This window comes from Anopheles merus, chromosome 2L (genome assembly GCF_017562075.2).
Source record: "Anopheles merus strain MAF chromosome 2L, AmerM5.1, whole genome shotgun sequence".
NCBI lineage: Eukaryota > Metazoa > Arthropoda > Insecta > Diptera > Culicidae > Anopheles > Anopheles merus.
In genome coordinates, this window is record NC_054083.1 from 14,955,271 (window position 1) to 14,977,426 (window position 22,156).

The following is a 22,156-nucleotide window of genomic DNA, read 5'->3' on the forward strand; positions in this document are numbered from 1 at the left end:
GTCGACTACCACGAACCTGGTTGAATTTGTAACCTATTGCACTAGTCAAATTGATGCCGGAGCTCAAGTCGATGCAATTTATCTGAAAGCAGCATTCGACTCTCTCTCGCACGCAATTCTTCTCGCTAAACTCGATAAGCTAGGATTTCCCAGCTCGCTCGTACAGTGGCTTAAGTCTTACCTAATTAATCGCACATAATTCGTGAAAATTGATAAGCACATGTCCAAACAAATAGTCAGCAGCTCGGGTGTGCCACAAGGAAGCAATATTGGCCCGCTTCTCTTCATATTGTTCATCAACGATGTTACCCTCGCTTTACCTCCCGACAGTATCAGTCTGTTTGCCGACGACGCAAAAATTTTTGCGCCCATTCACAACACAGGTGATTGTACATTCCTGCAAGACTGCATCGAAATTTTCTGTTCGTGGTGCAAGCGTAACGGACTGACTATCTGCATCGAGAAATGCTACTGTGTGTCTTTTAGTCGATGCAGGAGCCCAGTCACTGGGACCTACTTCATGGACGGCACTGCAGTTAATCGACAAAATCATGGCAAAGACCTGGGCGTTCTGCTTGACTCTAGTTTGAACTTTAAACAGCATATCGATGACGTTGTAGCCAGAGGAAATCAATTTACTTGGCGTGGTTATCCGGACAACTAATGAATTCCGCAACCCCATGTGCATCAAAGCTGTCTACAACTGTATCGTTCGTTCGGTTCTGGAATATTTGTGCGTAGTCTGGAGCCCAACTACCGTTTCTTCAATTGCTCGACTTGAGGCGATTCAACGTAAGCTCACGAGATATGCCCTACGCCTACTTCCCTGGCAGGATCGCAATAATCTTCCTCCGTATGCTGCGCAGTGCCGTCTTCTAGGCCTTGAACCTCTTTCGGTTAGAAGACGCAATGCACAGTGCTCTTTCATCGCTGGATTGCTAAATGGCTCTATCGACTCATCGCCTTTGTTGCATCGAGTCGATATCTATGCACCATCCCGAACACTTAGGTCTAGAGAAACTCTACGGCTCGCTCAACCCCGTTCCAGTGCTGGTCGGTCTGACCCTATGTTCCGCATGTCGGCTGTCTTCAACACTGTCTCGGATTGCTTCGACTTCGACATCTCAACTCAGTGCTTCAAGGAACGTCTCCGGCTTTTGCCGTGGCCGCAGTGAATTGCGATGCAAATCTTGTTTTTGCTATGTATTTTTTTTATTGAACTGTTACATCTTAATTAGGCCATACGGCCCGTTGAAGATTAAATTAATAATAATAATAATAATAATAATAATAATAATAATAATAATAATAATAATAATAATAATAATAATAATAATAATAATAATGATCTAATGCAGAAAGTATGATCTAGACCAAACGTCAGTGCTAACGATAGGATAGATCAGCGATCGACAAAGTGCGGCTCTTTACCGTTCGTATAGTTCATAGAACTTTAAAAAAAATTACTACCGAGTTATCTATTTGGCTCTTGACGAAGAACTCTACGAACATTTTTGTAGAATTTGGCTCTTTTGGTCCAAAAGTTAGCCGACCTCTGGGATAGATCGATAAAAAGGTGGTGGTGCAATCCTGCGATCAAAATCGCAAAGCTTATATTATATTTAAAAAAAAATTTTTTAATTTTTTTTAAATTGTTTATTTGTATATTTATTGAGTTTGTTCATCGGACATAGAAATAGTCTTAGTGAACTAAGTGCTTACAAGCTGACATGACATTGCGATAAATTTGATTTTCGCACAAGTAAATGCTCACGCAACGCGGACTGGGGCATACTAAACTCATACAGACTATAAACTTTGACTGAAGGCGACCCCCGTCACGTTTATCGGATTGGACTGACCGAAAGTGATACGATAATGTAATTCACGTATTACTTGATTTTGCTGGAACGTATTAGACGGGGCAGACAAATTTAAAGGGTTGAATTGAGAAGTGGTTTCGAACCGTTCCTCGTGGATAACAAAAAACAAAATTGAAGAGTGGCTCCAGAGCTAACAGTAAGTATCGATCAGTGAAAATTTAGCCGTATGTCACCATGACTCCATGAGAAGATTCTTATAGAAAATATGTTACTGAACGGCTAAGCGGAAACTAAAGGAAAAAATAACTCAATATAAACGTTATTTTATGAACTGTATATAAAATGCAGAAGCTATTTATTTATTATTTTTTTTTTGGCACAACAACTGCTGTCGGTCAAGGCCTGTCTGTACCCACTAGTGAAGTGGCTTGGCTTTCAGTGACTTATTGTTACCATAGCTGGATAGTATGGGGGCACGGTCTATTCGGGGGTTGAGCCCATGACGGGCATGTTGTTAAGTCGTACGAGTTGACGACTGTACCACCAGACCGGCCCAACTGGTGGCTGAAGCTATTACGAGTTTGTTAAGAGTTACGCGCAATTGAATAATTTAACAAGTCAATATTGAAAACTCCCTTATGTTGCACATTATCGCACTATCCCAAAAATGAAAAACTAACCAAACGCCAGTAACCGTCCAACCATGTGTTGATTGAAATAATGAATAGAAAATGATTGGTACAGCATTTTCACCAGGAAGTAGTATGACAACTGTTTGACGTTTGACCGTAAGGCCAGACGAGGTGAAATATCTTCTTCTTCTTTGGCTCAACAACCGATGCCGGTCAAGGCCTGCCAACCCACTTGTGGGGTTGGCTTTCAGTGACTTATTGATTTCCCCCCATAGCAGGATAGTCAGTCCTACGTATGGCGGCACGGTCTATTTGGGGCTTGAACCCATGACGGGCATGAAAGGTGAAATATACAGCGAAATAAACTATTTGACAGTCGAAATATTTGACAGGTAAAGCTAAAGGGCTGGGGGATATGCAACATCCCCTTTCAAAAATCACTTAAAAAGAGTATCTTCTCATGCGAAAAATTTACAAATGGGAAGAAATGATGAACTATTGGCTGAAAATAAACGAAATACTTGATATCGGTGTTTTTTTAATGGATTTAATTGCGATTTTGTTCACGTTATTTGTGTACATTTCACATCAGCTGGTTGCTGCGATGCGTTATCTGATAGATATTTCACCTGTCAAATAGTTCATTTATCTGTATATTTTTCACCTCGTCTGGCCTTGCGGTGAGAAATCAGCTTTCTTTGGCTCAATGCAAAGAAGAAGAAAAGAGGCCTCCTGTTTACATGATATATTCAGATAACAAGAACAAATTGATGAACCTTTGTGCATGATTTGTTTTGTCAAATTTATATAAAACTACTAGCTGGCCCGACAAACTGAGTCATTTCGAAAAAACTAAAATATTTCATTATTGCTTTGTTACTTGGGATAGTTGTATCGTGCCCATATCCCCTCAGGATCCGATCATCGAGTGTAAACCGCCATGCACCTTACCCCAAGTGTCAAAGTGCTGTATACAACACAACAACAATCCTGCTCTTTGTATGGGAGCTAGAGAATCATTATTAAATTAAGTTTAGTGTAACATCTGAAAGATTTTTAAGTCTTAAAACCTATTCTCAGACCACCATAAGCAGTGTACAAAGTTTCGTTGAAAATGATCCAGCCGTGTCGGAGGTTGCTCGCAACAAACACCGTGACACGAGATTTTTATATATATAAAGAAGATCACACGTGCACACTCTCTTGTACACCATCCCCCCCCCCCCACCCTTCACAAAAAGAACAAAATAACTGCTCACCAAACTGTCAAACGAGCATGTCGATTCATTGCCTCGAAAAAGAATCTCTATGATCCAACCTGCCGTTTCTTCAAAAATCGCAGAAACACAAACAAACAACCTTGCTACACGCAAAGACGAGCTACAAATCACGGTGAAAAACTAATCCTTTCTTGATTAATTCGCTCTGCGTACATAGTGTAAAGATGAACCGTTTGTTCGGTAAATCGAAACCCAAAGAACCGGGCCCAAGCATCAGTGATTGTATCAGCGGGGTAAGAATCAGATTAGCAGCAGACAGTCCCGACCGATGACTCACCGCTCGGGCATTCCCTATCATCCCCTTTCTTACCTATCCAGGTCGATGCACGAGCGGAAGCAATCGAGGGAAAGATCAAAACGTTGGACAATGAGCTGCGTAAATATAAGGATCAGATGGCCAAAATGCGCGAAGGGCCGGCCAAGAACGCCGTCAAGCAGAAGGCGATGCGGGTGCTGAAGCAGCGCAAACAGTACGAAAGCCAGGTAGAGAACCTACGGAACCAGTCGTTCAACATGGAGCAAGCCAACTTTGCGCACCAGACGCTGAAGGACACGCAGGCAACGGTGAGCGCCATGAAGGACGGCATGAAGTCGATGAAGAAAGAGTTCAAAAAGATCAACATCGAGGAGATCGAGGACATACAGGACGACATGGCGGACATGCTGGAGCAGGCGGACGAAGTACAGGAAGCGATGGGCCGAACGTACGGCATGCCCGAGCTGGACGATGATGAGCTGCAGGCCGAGCTGGATGCACTCGGTGACGAGATTGCCCTCGACGACGATGCCAGCTACCTGGACGATGTGGTGAAAGCGCCGGAAGCACCGGACAAGGAACCGGGTGCGGATAGCGTCACCAACAAGGACGGCATACTGGTGGACGAGTTCGGCTTGCCAAAGATTCCTGCCTCCGTCAAAACAACCTAAGCGGCTTTGGCGCAGCATCCTGCCTGTGCGATGATTCAACTATTTGAGTGGCCTTCTTCAATTAAACACTCCCTCGTGTATTCGGCATCATCTGCATGGCGTTTGCCTTTAACTTATGTTTAAATACAGCACCCGTAATCAGCCCATGGCATACGAGAAAGCACCACTGTTTTGTAAGTGAACCGTATTTTCTTTACCATGTATATTTTATCGAATGATTTAAAATTGTTCTGTTAACTTAATTTCTATACTTTCTTATGAGCAGCACTAAATAGACGTACCAAAAAGATCCGAAACAACCAGTCACCTTTCCCCTCTACTCGCTTATTTCGTCTATTACCGGTACATTCTGCAGATCGGAACATTTGCGGCGCAGCAGATCGATTTGCTCCTTCAGATATCGCTCCTTTGCCGCGGCACGCTGCAGCAAAATTTTAGCCTTCTCCAGCAGCTGACTTTTCTTCTCTAGCTTGTCCCTCAACTCTTCGTCTGTTCCGGTCGCCGGATCAGCCCGGTTCGGTCCGCCGGACCCCGTTGCCCCCGCACTCACCTTGCACCGGGTGCACGTGACGCTCGACAGCAGCTCTATTTCCACCTGCTGCACGGACACTTTGTTGAGCGCGTCGGTGAGATTTTGCTGCAACTTTTCGTGCTCCTTCTTCAGCCGATCGTACAGCTCCTTGGCGATCGTTTCATTCGGCGGGTTGGCAAGCGATTCCGCACTGGCCGCCCGTTCGCGATTGCGATGCTCTTTCAGATGCTTGTTCTCAGCCCGAAGCTTCTCGATCATGCGCTTCAGGGTGAGTACGGTTTGCTCGAGATTAGCATTCCGCTCCGCTAGGTCGTTTGTGCCGCTTCGCCGGCTGCAACGCACGCAGAGATTCTCGAAATTGATAGACTCTGGACATCCGGCCGTTGCTTTGGCGATTTCTTCCTTCAAAGCGATCACATACCTTATAGAAACACGAAAAGGGAAAAAAACGAAAATACAGAACCATTAACCACTAGTAGTTATCAACAGCACGACAATCGAGTACATACATAACGTACGTATTTTCCTAACGCTCTGGGAAATCCCCAGTAAAACTCGCCTCGTATCAAGCGTTTAATTTAATTACCATCATTCCACCGCCCAGAGCGGCTCCGATGATGATAGCAAGATGGAACGTTTGCAAGAATGTAATGATGATTCATTGCACAAACGGCAAACATTCGAATGCAATTTCTAAACTATCGTTAAATAACCAATAAACTCACTCTTCGAGATGCTTGATTTGCCGCTTTAGCCTCTCGGATTCGTCACTCTGCCGCAGCATGTCGTTGTCGAGCTGGAGCTGCAACGTTTTCGCTTCCAACCGTACATTCTGCGCCTCCATGTTGCAAAGCTTCTCCTGCATCTTTTCCAGCTCATGTGCCACCGTATTGGAACCCTGCGTGTAGAAAACGTCGAGTAATGTATATATAGACCTTAGATATGTGACCCTTCGATCGTGCCCCATCACCTTTCTATCAAGCTCCATCGCAATAATTCTTCGCTGCTGCGATTCGATGCGGCTCTTGAGCGCTTCAATGATTTCCTTACTGTTTTGCGTGAACATTTGCGTCGTGATCGTGCTGGTATCCTCGGATTCCGTACTGTCCGTGCTGCAGTACTGGTCCGGCGAGCCCGACGGTTGGTACTTGTTGTCCAGCAGGGACGCAGGAGCACCCGAACCCGTGCCCGCACTGTTCAACCGTGTCCGATCACGCTCCAGTCGAGCGATTGTCGTTTTGGCGGTGCTGAAGTGAACTTTCAGCTTTTCCAACTCCACCTCCCGCTCCTTCAGCTGTACCTTTAAACGCTCTGCCATCTGCTGCCAGCGCTTCTGCTTGTTCCACAGATCCAACTCGGCCGCCGTTTTTGCGCGCCGATTTTCGTTTATCGTCGTCTGTTTGCGCAGCTCGTCCTTCGTGTCGAGCAGCTCCGTTTCAAGCTGCTGAACGCGACGCGCCAGCTGATCCTCCCGGGGCGTGGACATACGGTCCGCTTTCATCGCAATGACGGGCCGCTTAATCAGTTGGTTCTTGAGCGTCTTGACCAGATCGCGCGACTGCTTCTCGCGCTGCTGTATGCTCACGATCTGGCGCTTCAGTGCTTCGATCTGCGTTTTCAGCACGCGATTGCTGGCCTCGCTGCGGTTCAGGTCCGCACTCAGCTGCGACACCTGCTCAGCCGAATGTAGCGAGGTATCGTTCATGAAGCTCCGCTGGTCTTCGTGAAACTGCGATAACGTTTCCGTGAGGTCCTGTATGTGGCGGTCCTTCTCTTCAAGCATCTCCTTCAGCTGCTCGATTTCTTGGGCGCTAGCGATTGTTTCAGTAAACTCCCGCAGGTCTTGCGTTTCCTTCGTCAGGCGATCGTTCAGCGATACCAGCTCCATTTCCTTTTCCCGCAGCAACTTTTCGCTCTTTTTTTCGCGCGCATTTGCCTCGCGAAGTTGCAGCTGCAGGCGCTTCTGTTCGTTCTCCAGCTCCTGTACGTTGCGTTCGAGCATCTTCACCCGCACATTCAGGTCCTGAATTTCAAGCTCCTTTTTCTCGTCAATTTCATAAATGTTCTCAATGATTTTGTCCGTATAGACGATTGCACCGGCATCTGACGACCCAGTGGCCGCCTCGTCCTCGGCAGAACTTGGCTTCTCCGGTACACTTTCCTGCAGCGCTTTTAGCCGATTCATATCGTTGAGCTGGGTGGCGATGTTGTCGCATTCCTTCTGCTTCTCGTACAGTTTCTGCTCTAGATCATCGATAGTTTTCTTCAGATTTCTTATTTGAGCCATATTTTCATCATACACTAGTGAGTGCTCATTTCTTTCTGATTTCAACAGCTCCTGATATCTGGACAATGTCGTGTCCTTTTCTAGCAACAAATTCTGCAGCGAACCAATGGTGGTCTAGAAAAGAAAAGCAATGGAAATATTGATTAAGCGCGATCTACACCTCTCCCGGGTAGTTCACTTGAATTCACTCTACTAAACGTACACTAAGAATGCTATCCTCAACGCGATCTTGCTTCGCAACGCTAGGAGACTGCGCTTGTTCCTTTAGCAATGATTCTTTCTCCTCTAAGGATTTTTCGAGCAACTTAATTCTTCCCTGACATTCAGACAGTCGACTTTCGGCTTCTAGTAGAAGCGCACTTCTCGTAGAAGCTAACATCATTGCCTGTTTCAGTTGCGATTCCAGCGATCTCTGGGCTACCGTTTGAACAGTAACAGCCATCTGCTCATTAATTTGCGCACCCGTTTGGCTATGTTCGCTTCTACCATCGAAATCGCTTATCGTATCACCAGATGAGCATCTTCTTGGTCCCTCACCCAGCGTATCCTCAATGATTGGAATCGTGTTGATACATTTGGATGACGTTTCTGAAATGATTTCAAATTTATTAATAAGGCAAACGCTCTGTGGCCTACACCTGTGCTTGTGTACACTACTCACCAACTGCAACCTGCACAGCTTTATCGAAATACTTGTCACGATCTTGGCGCGATCGTTGAGCTTCCTCGCCAAACAGTAACTCCAGCGTATCCCAATGTCTGGTGTAATCGATTTCCTTCATTCTTAGCTGCTTATTTTCCCTCTGCAGCTGATCAACTTGCTCCTGACACAGTATCAGCTGCCTAGTTAAGTACTCACTTTGACTTTCGTATTTAATTAACTGAAAAGTTTTGATTGTTAGTAACATTGAATTTGTTGCATTGCATGCGTTGAAAAAGCTACCTACATTTATTTTGTCCTGTATCTGATTTCCCTCAAGATTATCCTTCAATTTTGCAAATATACGTTCGTACTCTTCGTTCCGCATTTGATGCTGATATTTCCTCTGCTCCTCCGTTAGACTCTCGCGCAATTCTAGCGCCTTTGTGTACATCTTTACAAATTCCGGAATGGCAGAAGTCGGTAAGTATGAGTGATGGCCTATCGTTAAGAGCTGCAAGCTTTTCTTCAAAAATCTGTAATTCGCCAGTTATAAAAACATTGGTAAATAAATGTTTCCTCTTTACGTGGCATACAGCATCACACCGTTTACCTTATTTTCAGTTTGTTATCCCTTTGTTCGGCACTAAATTCTTGCCTCTGTTGGTCATGTCGCAGTTTCAGGTTGTCCAGTTCTTCCAGTTTCTGAAGGAGCGTTAGTTTCATTTTGCTGTTCTCTAGCTTTAAATTTTCCTCTTGCTCGCGCACTGCAAAACAAAAATCCCTTATTTAATAGTCCTTAAATACACAACTGAACGTCCCTTACCTAACTCCAACTCCTTGTTTGCACGAGCGAGTAAATACTTTTCATTCGATGCGCTTTGCAGATCCACTACGAGATGGCGGAGGCTCACTTCTTCCTCGGAATACTTTGAGATGAGAGATTGCTGCGATCTAATCTGTTCGTTCGATACCTTCAGCAACTCCTCTAAATGGCCACTTTTAACTAGTTCACGTTGTAATTCACGCTCCAACCCATCCAAACGGTCCTTCATTCGCTTGTATTCGTCCTTGGTGACGAACTCTACTGCCAAACTATTATCCACTATGGATAGTTGATTTAATTTGCTGTAATCGACCTCCAGCAAATGATCCTTATCTACCTCCTGGATGTTCTTCAAGAATATGTTATAAATATTTGTCGCCTCAGATTTCATGCGCATCAGCTCGCTTTCCAATTTTTCAATCTGATCACTGTCAAGCGAATCGAACGAATCGCCTTTGGCTGCATCAATCGCTTCGGGTTGCTTTAACTCGCTACCCCTCGTTGCCAGCTGCAGGCGTAGTTCGTGCAGAAGATTAAGGTGTTCGCTCTTGATCTGACGCAATGAGTTGTGCAGATTATCATTCTCCGCTTTAAGGAAGTCAACTTTCCTTTGGAGCGTACAGACTCCCGATTCGATGTCCCGCAACCGATCGACCGTCTGCACCAACAGTCGATCTTTCTCGTTCTCCGATGCATTGGTAATGTGCAGCATTTCGGTGTACAGCTTTTGCGTAACCTGTAGCTCATCCTGCACCCCCAAAAGTCGCTCATTTTCCACCCGCAGCTGTTCATTCTTCTCCATCAAACGGTCAATTTCTACCGCTTTCAGCAACACTTGTTCACTGAAATCAATCTGCTCCGGTTCTAGCCGTTCGATCGATTCCGAATTATCATCCTCGTTGCAGACATTGCCCGAGTCGTTAACGCTCTCGGTCGATTGAATGCTTTTACTTATCCTTCCGTTTGCATCTGCATCCACCACTATGGATAACCGTTCCTTCAACAGTAGCTCTCGTTCCCGAGCAGCAGCTAGCAGATCGTTCGACAGCCGCATTCCGCTGTGCCAACCCACCGACATCGGCCGTACGCTCAGTACGTTCAGCAGCTTTTCCAACGTATCTCTGTCGATCGTCAACCGGTCTGACATGGCATCGTACTCGCGGAGCTTTTCCAAAATCTCATGCATTCCTTCGCGTAGATTTTCATTTTCCTCTATTACGGTGATGTATTGTTGCTCTAGCTCCCGGATACGATGATGGTTAGCGTCCGTTTCCGCGGAGCGCGATGCCCCCTTCGGACGATCCTCGTCAAAGTTCATCTGTAGCTGCCCGACACACTTGTCGCAGTAACTGAAACTGTGCCGAAAAATGCACGCCTTGCAATGTTTCATACTGTCGTACACGTTGTATTGCTTCATGCACTTTTCACAGAACTTTATCGCTTGCACGTCGTCGATGGAAGCAACCAGATCGTCTACATCCGCCACACTTCCATTACCAGGAGATTGGGGCAGGGTTTTGCCCGTATCGGGGTCTGGAATGTCTGAATTATTAGTTTGTCTCTTTAAATTCTGCGCCAGAGCAGCCAATTGTCGCCTGAAATCATACAAAACAAACAAATGTTGTGTAACAAGAGTGAAGCAGTAAAATGTTACGAAAGCAAATTACTTCAAATCGTTTTTCTCCAACTTTAGCTGCAATCTCATCTCTTCCGAAGCGCGCAACTTGAGAGCCAAACGCTCATTCACTTTGGCAATTTTCTTCTGTTTGGCCAATATGGAACTTGTAGCGACTACCTCATCGTCTTCTATGCCCAACCGTTTCCTGAAACAAAAAGTTAAAAAAATGAAATACTTTTAAAAAAGCTCGCCCTCCTTGTCCATACCGTAAAACACCATTTTCTATCGCTATCTCGTTTGCTAGATTGATCTCCGATATTAGCTGACGAATTTGTTTGTCGCGCGAGTTCACCTTTTCCTGCAACCGGTGTACCTTCTTGAGTGCACTGGTCAAACCATCTTCGCCATTTTCATAGCGTCTCAGTGCCTCAATTGCTTCTACGGCTTGTTTTGATTTCACCCGATTATCATCCTCAACGTCGGCCAAGATTTCCTGCATCTCGCGACACCTTTCGTTAGCCTTTTCCAGCTGCATCCGGTACTCCTGGCAGCAGTGGCTTTCCTGACGCTTTTCCTGACTCGCACGCGCCTTCTCCTCGCTGATTCGGTTCATCACCTCCGTTGAGCGATGAATTTCTTTGGAAAGCGTTAATATCTTTTGCTCCAAATCGACAATTATTTCATCCTTCTGCTCGAGACGTTCCGCCATCAGCTTGTACTCCCTCCGTTCTGCCTCAATATCGATACCAGGAAATTGACTCAACAGATCATCGTAACGGTCCTTCAGCTCGTTCAACTCCTTTTCCCGTTGATCAATCTGGTCCTCCCATTCGGCGACCTGGTTCGTGTGCTCCGTTCTGGTCATGTTAAGCTGCTCCTGCAAATTTTCCTTCTCGTCACACACGCCCATCAGTTCACCTTCCATTTGTTGCAGCTTTTCGTTCAATTTACTGTTCAGCTCTTGCTGCTCGCTCCAGCGGGCCTGCAGCTCTTCGTACTGATGCGTTAGGGCCGTTATATTTAGCGTTGCATCGTTTAAGCTCACTTGCAGCCCATTAATCGTGTCGACCTGGAAACTATTTCGCTTTTCCAAATCGTCAATATCGCGCAAAAGGCGTTTAATGTGCTTGTTCTTCATGCTGATGTTATTGTACAGCTCCTGCTGTCTTTCAATTTCCGACAAAGCATCGGGCGAATCTTCACCCTCACTGCCGCCATGCAGTCCTTCGGCGAGCTTGGCCTGCAGCTTGGCATTCTCTTCCGTGACGTCTTTGAGCTTTGTCCGAAGGGTGTGGCGTTCCAGCTCAAGCTTTTCGATCGTTCTTTTCCATTCTTTCATTCGCTCCTGGCTTCCGAAATCATCTTTTCCCTCGACTAAAGTCTGCTTTAGCTGCCTCACCTTGAATGTCCAGAAAATTGCGTTTTTGTTAATTATGTGCGGTGGAAAATCTTTTTCCCAAGAGCCCCAAACTTACCTGCTCATTGCGAAACCGTAGTGCAACCTGAGCCAAACGGAACAGCTTTTTACTGCTTTTGCTATCGAGCTTAACGTCTGTTGATAAATTGGCGATCTCCAGCGCTGCTCCATCCTTTCGTACGTCATCCAAATTATGAGGAGATAGTGACAAAAGGTGCTTCCAATCCATTTTGGAAGAAAATGTGCTGATAACACAGCCGTCAACCTTTAATCCTCCCACAGAACTGTCGATTTTGTATTATTTTTACAATAAACACATTTGTTTTTGTTTGCGTTGCCATGGAAACCGCTCCGTTGCTACAGCCAACAATCTCACATGGTGTACACAGTACGGCATCCGGCAGCATGCGCTTTAAAAAAATTAAACCAACGACGTAACGTAAATTAATAAATTAATCCATAAAAGACGTAACGCATGCAGGGGATTTTTTTATATTGTTATAGAGACGTTGAGCCGACTGGACTCATTCGCCTCTTGTAATCAGCAAATTAATGCTATTATTAAAATCTTATGATCTTCTTTACAAGTCATTTGTGGCTTGCAATGACCTTATAACGAGTAGTCTCGGTTTACTTAAAGGTATCCGTGGATTTTATTTAAAATGTTTATCTAGATCTAGATGTTAGTCTAGTGGTTTTGGTTAAAGTTCTTTATAAAGACAAGTTATATGAAAGAATTTTAAAAGCTTTGGCTGGCAATGGCTTTCTGGTGAGAGTCGTGATATTGTCGATGTTGGGGTCCAATTTGTAGGTGATGCATTCCGCAGTATATCCATAACATTCGGTTAAGCTGTGACGGACCGTGATATCAACGCCACAAAAACTGCATAGTGAAAAAGATGTGTGTGAGCCAGTTGTGTCCGATCCAAAGTCGTGATAGCACTCTCTGGTCTTGGTGTGTGATGGATGGTCTCTCCGTGGTGGTGTTGTGGTCTTGATGGTTCTCAGGAAAGAGCGGTTGCTGCTAAACCAATAACCATTCAAGCTATTGGCGATGATAGTTTTGCTAAGGCGAATGAAGTCACAGCGAGCAAGAGTGTTATTGCAACAGGCCGGGTTATTACGTCCTGCATTGGTTAGTCGATCTGCTATTTCATTTCCCTGAATACCTGTGTTACCAGGAATCCCGCAGGAATTCACTTGGAGTGAATTCGGTATATTGCAGAGTTCTTGGTTGTTGCCGTCACGGGTGGATTCAGATTCAAGAGCTTGAAGGAGACTCTTGCACTGTCGGTGAAGATCACGTTGGGTTTGGCTCTGCATAGGCCTTCGTCAGCTGTCATAACCAAGGCTATTGATTATACGGCGTGCTGCGGAATTTTTTCTCGACACGAAATGTATGCCCTCACAGATGACTCGAGATTTCGGCAGAGATTTTTATCTTATGCATTAAAAGCTAAGATATCCAACAACTAAACAGCCGCGTTTTTTTTAAATAGGTCGCCAAAAGACTTCTTCTTTTCTTTGGCTCAACAACCGTTGTCGGTCAAGACCGGCCTGTACCACTTGTGGGGTTGGCTTTCAGTGACTTATGGATTACCCCCCATAGTAGGATAGTCAGACATAAACGTATAGTGGCACGGTCTATTGGGGGCTTGAACCCATGACGGACATGTTGTTAAGTCGTACGATTTGACGCCTGTACCACGAGATCGGTTGTATTTTCTACCTGATGAATAATTAAGTATGACTATTTTTAATGGTAAAGCAACAGGATTAGGTAGCTCCAAACGGTGGAAAAACAACGAAAAATCTCGATCGCTCCCATGACTAGAAATTTCGTATAATTTTACAGGCCGACCTTGACACACAACGGTTGTTGAGCGAAGGAAGAAGAAAAATACTTCATAACAATGTACTGATTCACATGTAAAGTTTTGATAGCCAGTACATTTGCAGTCTACATCTAGAACGGTAGCGGAGTTTTGATTTCTCATATAACACTGATTTTTTTTTACATTTCATGTCATGAGTATGTTTCATTCATAATTTGAATCAATTAACGAATATGACCTGCAATTAAATCGTGTACCAAGTTATTTTTATTCCAAAATCAAATTTATCGCTTACTATTGGCCTTTATAAAGAGCTTCCCTGCATTATTTATGACATTTCTACCTCGTTGGGTTGAAATTTAAGCTTAATAAGGATCGTATTCGGTGTGGTGATATCGGCTACCATTATCTCTTGACCATCCTTCAGTCCGAGCTCGCTGAGTGACAACGTTAAGTTTCCCTTCGTTGCCTCCTCAATGCTCTTGACTGTACCCATGTACAGGGTTTTGTTTTTCCCTTCCAGCACGGCGGTCAGTCCTGGACTTTTCATTTGAAACTCAGGGTTTTCGCACAACAGCTGAATCAGATCCTGCAGCGTCATTCCATTAGGATCCTTGATTTCCACCGGTCTCGGCACCTGGCTACATGCCAAGCAATCGGATCGCTTTTCCGCTTCGTACGTATAGGTGTAGATGCCATCCACGTCATTGAACACCATGTAATTGTTCAGCGGTTCACAGCAGCTGGAAGCAATCTTGAACACCTCCGTAGCGCAGGCGGCCGCAATTACCGCATTGGTGCTGGCCACGGCCGGGATAATGTTTTTCAACACTCCTTGCACGAGCCGGTATGATAATCCGGTTATGTTGAAACTGTTGGCTCGTTCCTGCGCTTTCTCGTACACCCAGGAGACGTGCTGCGGATCGTCACCATCGAGGGCAACATCTACCCCGAAGGGAGTTTCCTTCGGCCACTGGATAATCTTCACGTACTCGATGCAGTGTTCCGGCAGCCGGGGTGTGTTGGCGATGGTGCAAAGTGGATAATTTACTTGCGGTGGAAACAGATCCAGGGTGCAGTCGATGCACGCCGTCATTCCGGGTAGGATCACACGTGCGTTTCCCTTAAATCCTTCGGTTCCCCCATCGATCAGGGGAATGATGGATGTTTCATCGACCGAGCCGTCTTCTTCGTACTCCAACATCGATATCAACATCCCGTTGATCCACCGGCGAGCTACGATCGAATCCAGCCCGCAAACAATTATGTGAAACTGCCGATAGAACGCAGAATCAAAGTCCTGAATTTTGCAAAAGTGAGGCGTCACAACGCACCCCGGCACCCGTGCACTGATGAATGCGGCCGCACATTGTGCCTTCGATTTGCCGATGTCTGTCCTTCGAAACAGAAACTGCCGGTTCAGATTGGAAAGCTCGATCGTATCCATATCGATTACGTGAATATCACGGACACCCATCAGAGCCAGATCCTTCAACAGTTCGCATCCCAGACCTCCAGCACCTTCAATCGTACAATTTAGCTTGAGTAAAATGAAACACACTCGGCAGCCTCCGCGGGCCTACACTTACCAATGACGAGAATTTTGCAAGTGTTGAGCAAAAACTCGAGCGTTTCGGACGAGGCAGCAAAGTTTGGGTGACAAAACGGGCCAGACCTTTCGAGGATTTTCCGCAAATGGTTCCAGCGTTTGCTCAAGTGATCGTTGTTTTGCGAAGCGACTTCCATGGTAGCAAACAATTACTTTACTTTTTATGTGTTAGCTCTCCAGAATTTCTATTTCCGCAAATCTAGAAGTACATAGATGGTGATGTAGACGATTTCCTTCGAAAATTTGCGCTGAAACAACTTACTCGGCGTAATGTTTTTGGTGGATGCTCCACTTCAGAAAAGTTGAGATTTGCCGATAGCTGCTAAATAAGCGAAGATTGGCATCAGAAAATGCTAGCAAAAGCCCAATTTCTGCACCGATCCAGTCCACACAGAAAAATTATTTACTTTTGCCGGTGGGTCGAAAACAAAAAAACGTCAAACCCGGGCCAGGCGAGCGGTTTTGACGGCCATCCCAAGGTGTATGGATATTCGGAGGTGAATTGCTTCAGAGCAAAATCTAAATAAACACACCTTGGGCCCTCGCTCGAAATGTCAAAAACCGTCACAAGTACAAAAAAACGTCGCCAGCGTGCGAAATTCGCACTGATTTGGAGGCGCTGGCAAACCGTCGTCAGCGGCTGTACAGTTCATGCATCATTTGAAAGCTTTAATTGTCATAGATAATAGTCATACTTTATAAGAGTTACCAATGGACATTATTTTGTTATTTATTAAAATTCAACGGACGGTGTGTGGCTATGGTCTATTGCATTGGTGTGTGTAGTAGTGGTGGGACACGACCCGGAGTCGGGTCCGAGCCAGTCGAAATTGGTTCCGACCCGTGGGTGCAGCAGGTACGCAATATCGATGTCGGAATCAAAAGGAACCCGCGGGTGCAACAAGTTTTGGTCGACACGAATGTTCTGTAGGTGCGAGAAAGCATAAGCGATTCCGACCCGTGAGTGCAGCCTGTTCGGGTCGAGTATTGAACCAACTTTGACCCGACCCGAAATCGCTGCACCAACAGGTCAGAGTCGCTGATGCTTGCTTGCATCTACCGGAATCATTGCACCACCTGAACCTACTTATACATCTCGGGTCGACCCGGACGACTCCGGGTCGCTTACGGATGGCTCCGACTCAGTAGGTTCGGGGCGACCAGCCCATTACTAGTGTGTAGTTCGTATGCTCTTTGGAGAGCACCCACGAATCCGATCTCACTCCGACTATTGTTAGTCTGATTCCAACACCGGCAAAATATGAATCAATAGTTCCGCCCGGAGCAGTCCGGAGTCGTCCGGAGTCGACAGGAGTCGGAGTCATTCTCCAGAGTCGATCGGAGTGCTTGTGATCAAGCATTTCATTTCGTTGTATTTTTTTGTTTTTCACTTTGCGCGCGCACTTTGTACACAGCCCTTTGTTTCGAGGGATGACTCCCACCCCAACATATACAGGACAACTCCAGAAGGCTCCGACTCCTAACTACTCCGAACTACCCATGATGACTCCAAACCACTCCAGAGTACTCCGGGTGACTCCGGCCGATTCTGGGTGATTCCGGTAGATTCTGGACGATTCCAAACGACTCGGAATAATTCTGGGAGGATCTACCTTCTGAAGTCGATTCAGAAATTATCGGAGTCGTATTGGAGCGGATTCCGGATTTGTGTCAGCTTTACCCATCACTAGTAGTGTGTAGTACCCTGTACGAGAGCCGAATTTTTATCCCCAAAAATAATACATAAACTAAAAAAACCTAAAATAATTTCAATTTATAATAGTAACGGGACTGGAATAGTTTCAAAACATAAAAAATAAGTGTATGAGTGTATGTATGAGTGCAAAAGCCACAAGCGATAGGGTATCAATCAGCCACAGGGCGATTAATCAAGCCGCGTTAAAACACTAGGATAAGCAGGAGCGATCAAAACCACGGAGAGTGCGGAGAGTGAGAGAGTTTGATCTGTATGTTTGAGGTTGAATTATTTTGATCTGTATGACAATGTTATCACATTTTTCTGGTCTATATTGGATAGGACGCTGGACACAGAACAGAACAGCAAACAGAAATATTAATAATAAAATAAACCAAAACACTGTTAAAAATGGGCTGCACTACCAGGGAAAAAAACTATGAAATTTAAAAAAACACCTTCAGTAGATATTAATGACGAAGGAAGTGGATGTTGAATAAATCCAAAATCTTTGAAGTATTTTTATACACTTTATTGCAAATTTAGGAAATATATTTTACTCCATTTACTCAAAGCCAAACATCTTCTCCTATGTAGCACAAACAAAATAGCTGTGTCCACTTCACAGACAAAATGGTCAATTGGAGAAATCCAAAAAATTAAATGAGTCAGTTGAAAAAAAAGTTTTATCCTTCTGTATAACACAATGCACACAATTCATCATGCTTCTTTGCAAACTCAATTTATTTCAATTACCTTATGCTTACATTCAAGCTAATCAAACACATTTTACATTTCTGTTCAACGTTTCAACAATCAACAAATTACATTCCACAACTTCCTATGAAGCCTCAAAACAAACAACATATTACGCCCCTAACCATCTAAGCTCATATCGACCGTTAGTTGGCACTACGATGCCATAGCAAATGGTGATTTGTCGTTCGTTTTTAGGAAAAAGTTTCCTTTGGCCGTTTTGGGGCAGGCAAAGCCAAGTGGAATCGGGTTGCTCACGCACCCGCCAGTGTTAAGCGAGAGAAGGGAGTTGCACTTCACCGCCAACAGGCTCTTTTCCGTTTCGGGATACACCGTCTCGGCATACAGCTCCCAGGCACGCTTATGAGAACCTAGAGTAGAAGAATAAAAGATATGTGTTTAATCTACTCTTTTTTCTACATCAATCATCTAAAACGTATACGTACATGCCGGGTCTAGACATCCCGGTTGGACGGAAACGACGCTAAAGAAGATGAAATATACAAGATATAGCATACGATTGCAACGATCCAATGATGAATATCTTACCCGTTGGGATAAAAATCTGCATCTCCGATTGGATCACGCTTGCCCAGCACCTTCGCATTGGTATGAATAATGTCCACGAAATCGGCATCACCCCGCTGTATGCCACTCAGCGATTCGCCCTCATTGAAGCATGGATTGGCCGGATCAAGACCGGTGATACGTGGTATCGATTTGTTTGTTTTATACTGAAAGTATCGCCCAGCAGCTCCAACGATGTGTGCGCCCAAGCTGTGGCCTAGCAAGTTCGGAATGAAGCTATAGCGACGCGTGCGTACCAAAGCACTATCACTACCCAGCTACCTACCTATCAGGTGAATCTTCTCCAGTGGCACGTACTTGATCAGTCCCTTCAGCCCATCCGCCAAACCTTCGCCAAGATCGTTCGTATTGAATGCGGACCAAGTGTACAGTGTGTCCACATATTCGGCCGTATCGATAACGACAAAGTTGTACCCGCCACGTGCCTTATACGCGTTGTAGATCGTATCGATTGCCCGATTCGGCTCGTTCACGTTCGACGTCCATCCGGTCACCAAAATGACCGTATCGTATGATTTGTTGAACAGTTCGTTCTTCCACAGATCGTCCGATTCTAGCAACGGTATGGTTACGTTGTTGTCTTCCGTCATCAGTATGTAGTTCATGTCCGTTATGTTGACTTCATTCTCGGAAGCAGTTGCATTGGAGAGTAGTGCCACCGAACCTTAATAGGATGAAAAAAATGAAAACTCCATAGTAGCGAAGTGCAAAAATCAATCCTACCATCCTCCTCGGGAGTGTACTTACATATTTGATTGATCGTTGCAGCGATCGCTTCCGCCGGTAGGCCAATGATCGACTGCTTACTAAATTCCAGCAGCTGCTCCGGAGAGAATATTTGCGGTATACTCTCAGCAATACCCTTCGCCGTTTTGGCTGCCACCTTTGCAACGTCTCCCGTCTTTTTCACCAATCCACCGAAGTCAAAGGGGTGCACTTCCAGAGCGCAAAAGCATCCGATCAGTACGATCGACACGATCATCCGCTTGCCCATCTTGCTACGGGTTGCAGGTCGCAGATAACAAACGGGCGTGGGAATTGCATAGCATAGAATAGTTGAGAAAAAAAACACAATCCGCAATATGAGTAAGAGAGTAAGGGAAATTAGTGTTGTTTGATGCATTGTTTCCACTTTCCCTCGGTTTGTTTTGATGCCTATGACTAACATGGGAATTTACAACAACGCATGTACCGTTACGCTACATGCAAACATAAAAAATAACTCACAAATCATTAGAATGAGAACGAGGAAGTGGATATGAGAGAAAAGACGCATTTAATGTGTTTAAATAAAATGCTTTACAGTACTTGAAAGATCAACATTTGAATAATTGTATACTAATCCTTTTCAGTCAAACCATTAGAACGGATAATGATAATGGAAATGACTGCTGATTGAGACCAATTATTTTAAATTATCACTTCAGGCTATTCAACCACTTACGATACAGTCAATACATATAAAAATTATCTGATAAATCTTCTGTGGAGTTATAGTTAGCTATTATTTTTTTACTATTACGAATACAAATTATACTCTTGGTGTATGATAGACAGTAAAATCAAGCTTTGCGAGAATCGTTCTGAAAAAGTGAAATTGTTATAGAAAATTTGCTAAGACCCTATTATTCATGGTAAAGATCTCTTGATAAAAAACTTTTTATACGATAATCCTTCGGTTGTGGTTGATAAAAAGTACCTTAAACTTTTAGGACCTTAAACGTCGATTATTTCAATATCGATTTCCGTTTCCAAACATCTTCCATCAAAACATTGTTGCCGAGATTGGAAAGCATTTATGGCGATAATATAATTAAAATTGCTTTTTTATGGTCGACTATTAGCAGATCGTGATCTTGATTCAAGCATAAATCTGTCACAATGGACAATAAATTTATACAATACAATATACATATTAATGACAGTAGATGAAAAATGCATGACCTATGAGCGTCATCAATATAAAGCAATTAAATGGTAATTCATTAAACAGCTACCAACTCCTGTGAAAGTAAGAATGTTACAGGTACATTCGTATCAACTGAAAAAATATTAAAAATGCTCCTTTATGTTCAAAAATATGCTATTGAAATTGAAGCTTTCTTTTATCAATCTTTCTATTGCGTATGCAACAGCTCCAACTCCAACCGTTGTCTCTCCACAAACACAAAGTCAGCCAATCGTGCACACTTCACCGTTTTGCCACATTAATCCTTTCTACTACCATCATCTGCTCTAAAACATTATGCGCAGCTTAGTATTCCTACCACGTTTTCCACCAGCCAGCACACTCAGTAACTGTAACAGACAGACACTTTACGCCGAACACACGCGTGCTTTCAGAGATCAGCTTCACTCGACGAAACAAATCGAACTAATCTGTGATCTGAGAAAAATTATAATTTTATATCCGCGTAATGCAGTGTGTAGTGTGGCTGGCGGGCTATACTCCACCCCCCATTCGCTGGCTGCCTCCCGCACACCTTCACCACACCTGAGATGGGGCCGGTTGCGCATGTTGATTCATTCTGATGCTGGAGCGTGCGGCTTGTTGACGCCATGCAGTTTTGCGATGGCCGCTGGCGATGGAGAGATGACGATCGACGCGACCACTATACGCATCCGTAAATCACTCCGCAAAAAGGCACGTGCGTGTGCAATGAGAAGAACAAAAAAAACAGCAAAAACAAAAACCAACGGCTTTGCGGGCAGACTGTGCACGGCCAATGTCATCATGCTTCCGATGCGGCCGTTACTAGTGCTACCGGTTCAAGGATAACAGAACGTATTGATGCTGGGAGGTAAACCACCTTTGCTTTGTGACAAGTCCAATCATCATAACGGAAGAAAGAAAGCTTAGGTCACAGGACATACCGTTTATTGACGATCGTAGCACTGATCGATAAAAAACGGTCATACTTTAAGTACGACACACTCAAACGGAAGTTCAATGTTGAGCGAGGATGTGTACTTCTCTTGAGTACGACACACTCAAACGGAAGTTCAATGTTGAGCGAGGATTTTGATTGATAATTGCATTTATTGTACAAAACTTACTCATCACAAATATATACAACTGCTGTGCCGTTTTACAATCTGTGAACCAGTGTAAATTCTTCGTGCATGGCAAACACCGTCCACAGTATGGATCACAGACAAATTTGAATGTTTACTGATGAATATTCAGCAGGCGTACGCCTTTTTTGTGAACGCTCATTACGTCGAGTTTGGTCCGCTTTTTGAGAGCATTTGCCAATTGTGCGGGACTTCTCTTGACCTTCACAAACGCTATCCGTAAGCAAAGGAAGTTATATTTTTTAGCAATAGCTAGCACTTTCTAAGCGTTTTGAATATTTGGTAATGCTGTGTAGCACCTTACAATAGCATATGCTTGTTGTAGCATTATCAAAGTAATGTATTATATTATTTATTTTATGTATATTATATAATAAAAATAATTATTTTCTGTCCTTGTTTAGCTATGAAAAATTGAAGGTTGAAAATTGAGGACGAGAAATGAAAGAGAATATTTTTAATATTGGTTTATGTTTAAGGTTTACGTAATGGTTCAGGTGCATAGTTTTTTAAATAAAAAGAAAAATCGGAAAATGTTGCAATTGAACAAATGTTGCCGCAACGTGTTCATAGACCCGAGACTAAAAGAAATTGGTATTTAAAACATATTCCTGA

General features: G+C 44.2%; 4 protein-coding genes across 4 annotated transcripts; 1 reads left to right on the top strand and 3 right to left on the bottom strand.

Moving 5' to 3' along the window:
• The first annotated feature begins 3,697 nt into the window (after nucleotides 1-3,697).
• On the top strand, nucleotides 3,698-4,822 carry LOC121593781 (charged multivesicular body protein 5). The gene is made up of 2 exons (XM_041916448.1): nucleotides 3,698-3,968; nucleotides 4,054-4,822. The coding sequence occupies exons 1-2, from the start codon at nucleotides 3,900-3,902 to the stop codon at nucleotides 4,660-4,662; spliced, it is 678 nt and encodes a 225-aa protein (XP_041772382.1). The 5' UTR covers nucleotides 3,698-3,899; the 3' UTR covers nucleotides 4,663-4,822.
• Nucleotides 4,823-4,973: 151 nt separating this feature from the next.
• LOC121593780 (centrosomal protein cep290) lies at nucleotides 4,974-12,335 on the bottom strand. The gene is made up of 11 exons (XM_041916447.1): nucleotides 12,041-12,335; nucleotides 10,832-11,964; nucleotides 10,615-10,770; nucleotides 8,948-10,542; nucleotides 8,735-8,888; nucleotides 8,429-8,657; nucleotides 8,143-8,362; nucleotides 7,684-8,069; nucleotides 6,165-7,595; nucleotides 5,920-6,092; nucleotides 4,974-5,615 (listed from the first exon to the last, which is right to left on the bottom strand). The coding sequence occupies exons 1-11, from the start codon at nucleotides 12,209-12,211 to the stop codon at nucleotides 4,979-4,981; spliced, it is 6,285 nt and encodes a 2,094-aa protein (XP_041772381.1). The 5' UTR covers nucleotides 12,212-12,335; the 3' UTR covers nucleotides 4,974-4,978.
• Nucleotides 12,336-14,061: 1,726 nt separating this feature from the next.
• On the bottom strand, nucleotides 14,062-15,980 carry LOC121594107 (nedd8-activating enzyme E1 catalytic subunit). The gene is made up of 3 exons (XM_041917061.1): nucleotides 15,689-15,980; nucleotides 15,407-15,625; nucleotides 14,062-15,338 (listed from the first exon to the last, which is right to left on the bottom strand). Exons 2-3 carry the CDS (start codon nucleotides 15,561-15,563, stop codon nucleotides 14,146-14,148), a joined length of 1,350 nt encoding a protein of 449 aa, XP_041772995.1. The 5' UTR covers nucleotides 15,564-15,625; nucleotides 15,689-15,980; the 3' UTR covers nucleotides 14,062-14,145.
• Nucleotides 15,981-17,848: 1,868 nt separating this feature from the next.
• LOC121594327 (vitellogenin-3-like) lies at nucleotides 17,849-20,842 on the bottom strand. Its single transcript, XM_041917463.1, has 6 exons — nucleotides 20,734-20,842; nucleotides 19,214-19,464; nucleotides 18,732-19,130; nucleotides 18,428-18,662; nucleotides 18,325-18,362; nucleotides 17,849-18,249 (listed from the first exon to the last, which is right to left on the bottom strand). The coding sequence occupies exons 2-6, from the start codon at nucleotides 19,458-19,460 to the stop codon at nucleotides 18,035-18,037; spliced, it is 1,134 nt and encodes a 377-aa protein (XP_041773397.1). The 5' UTR covers nucleotides 19,461-19,464; nucleotides 20,734-20,842; the 3' UTR covers nucleotides 17,849-18,034.
• Nucleotides 20,843-22,156: the final 1,314 nt, after the last annotated feature.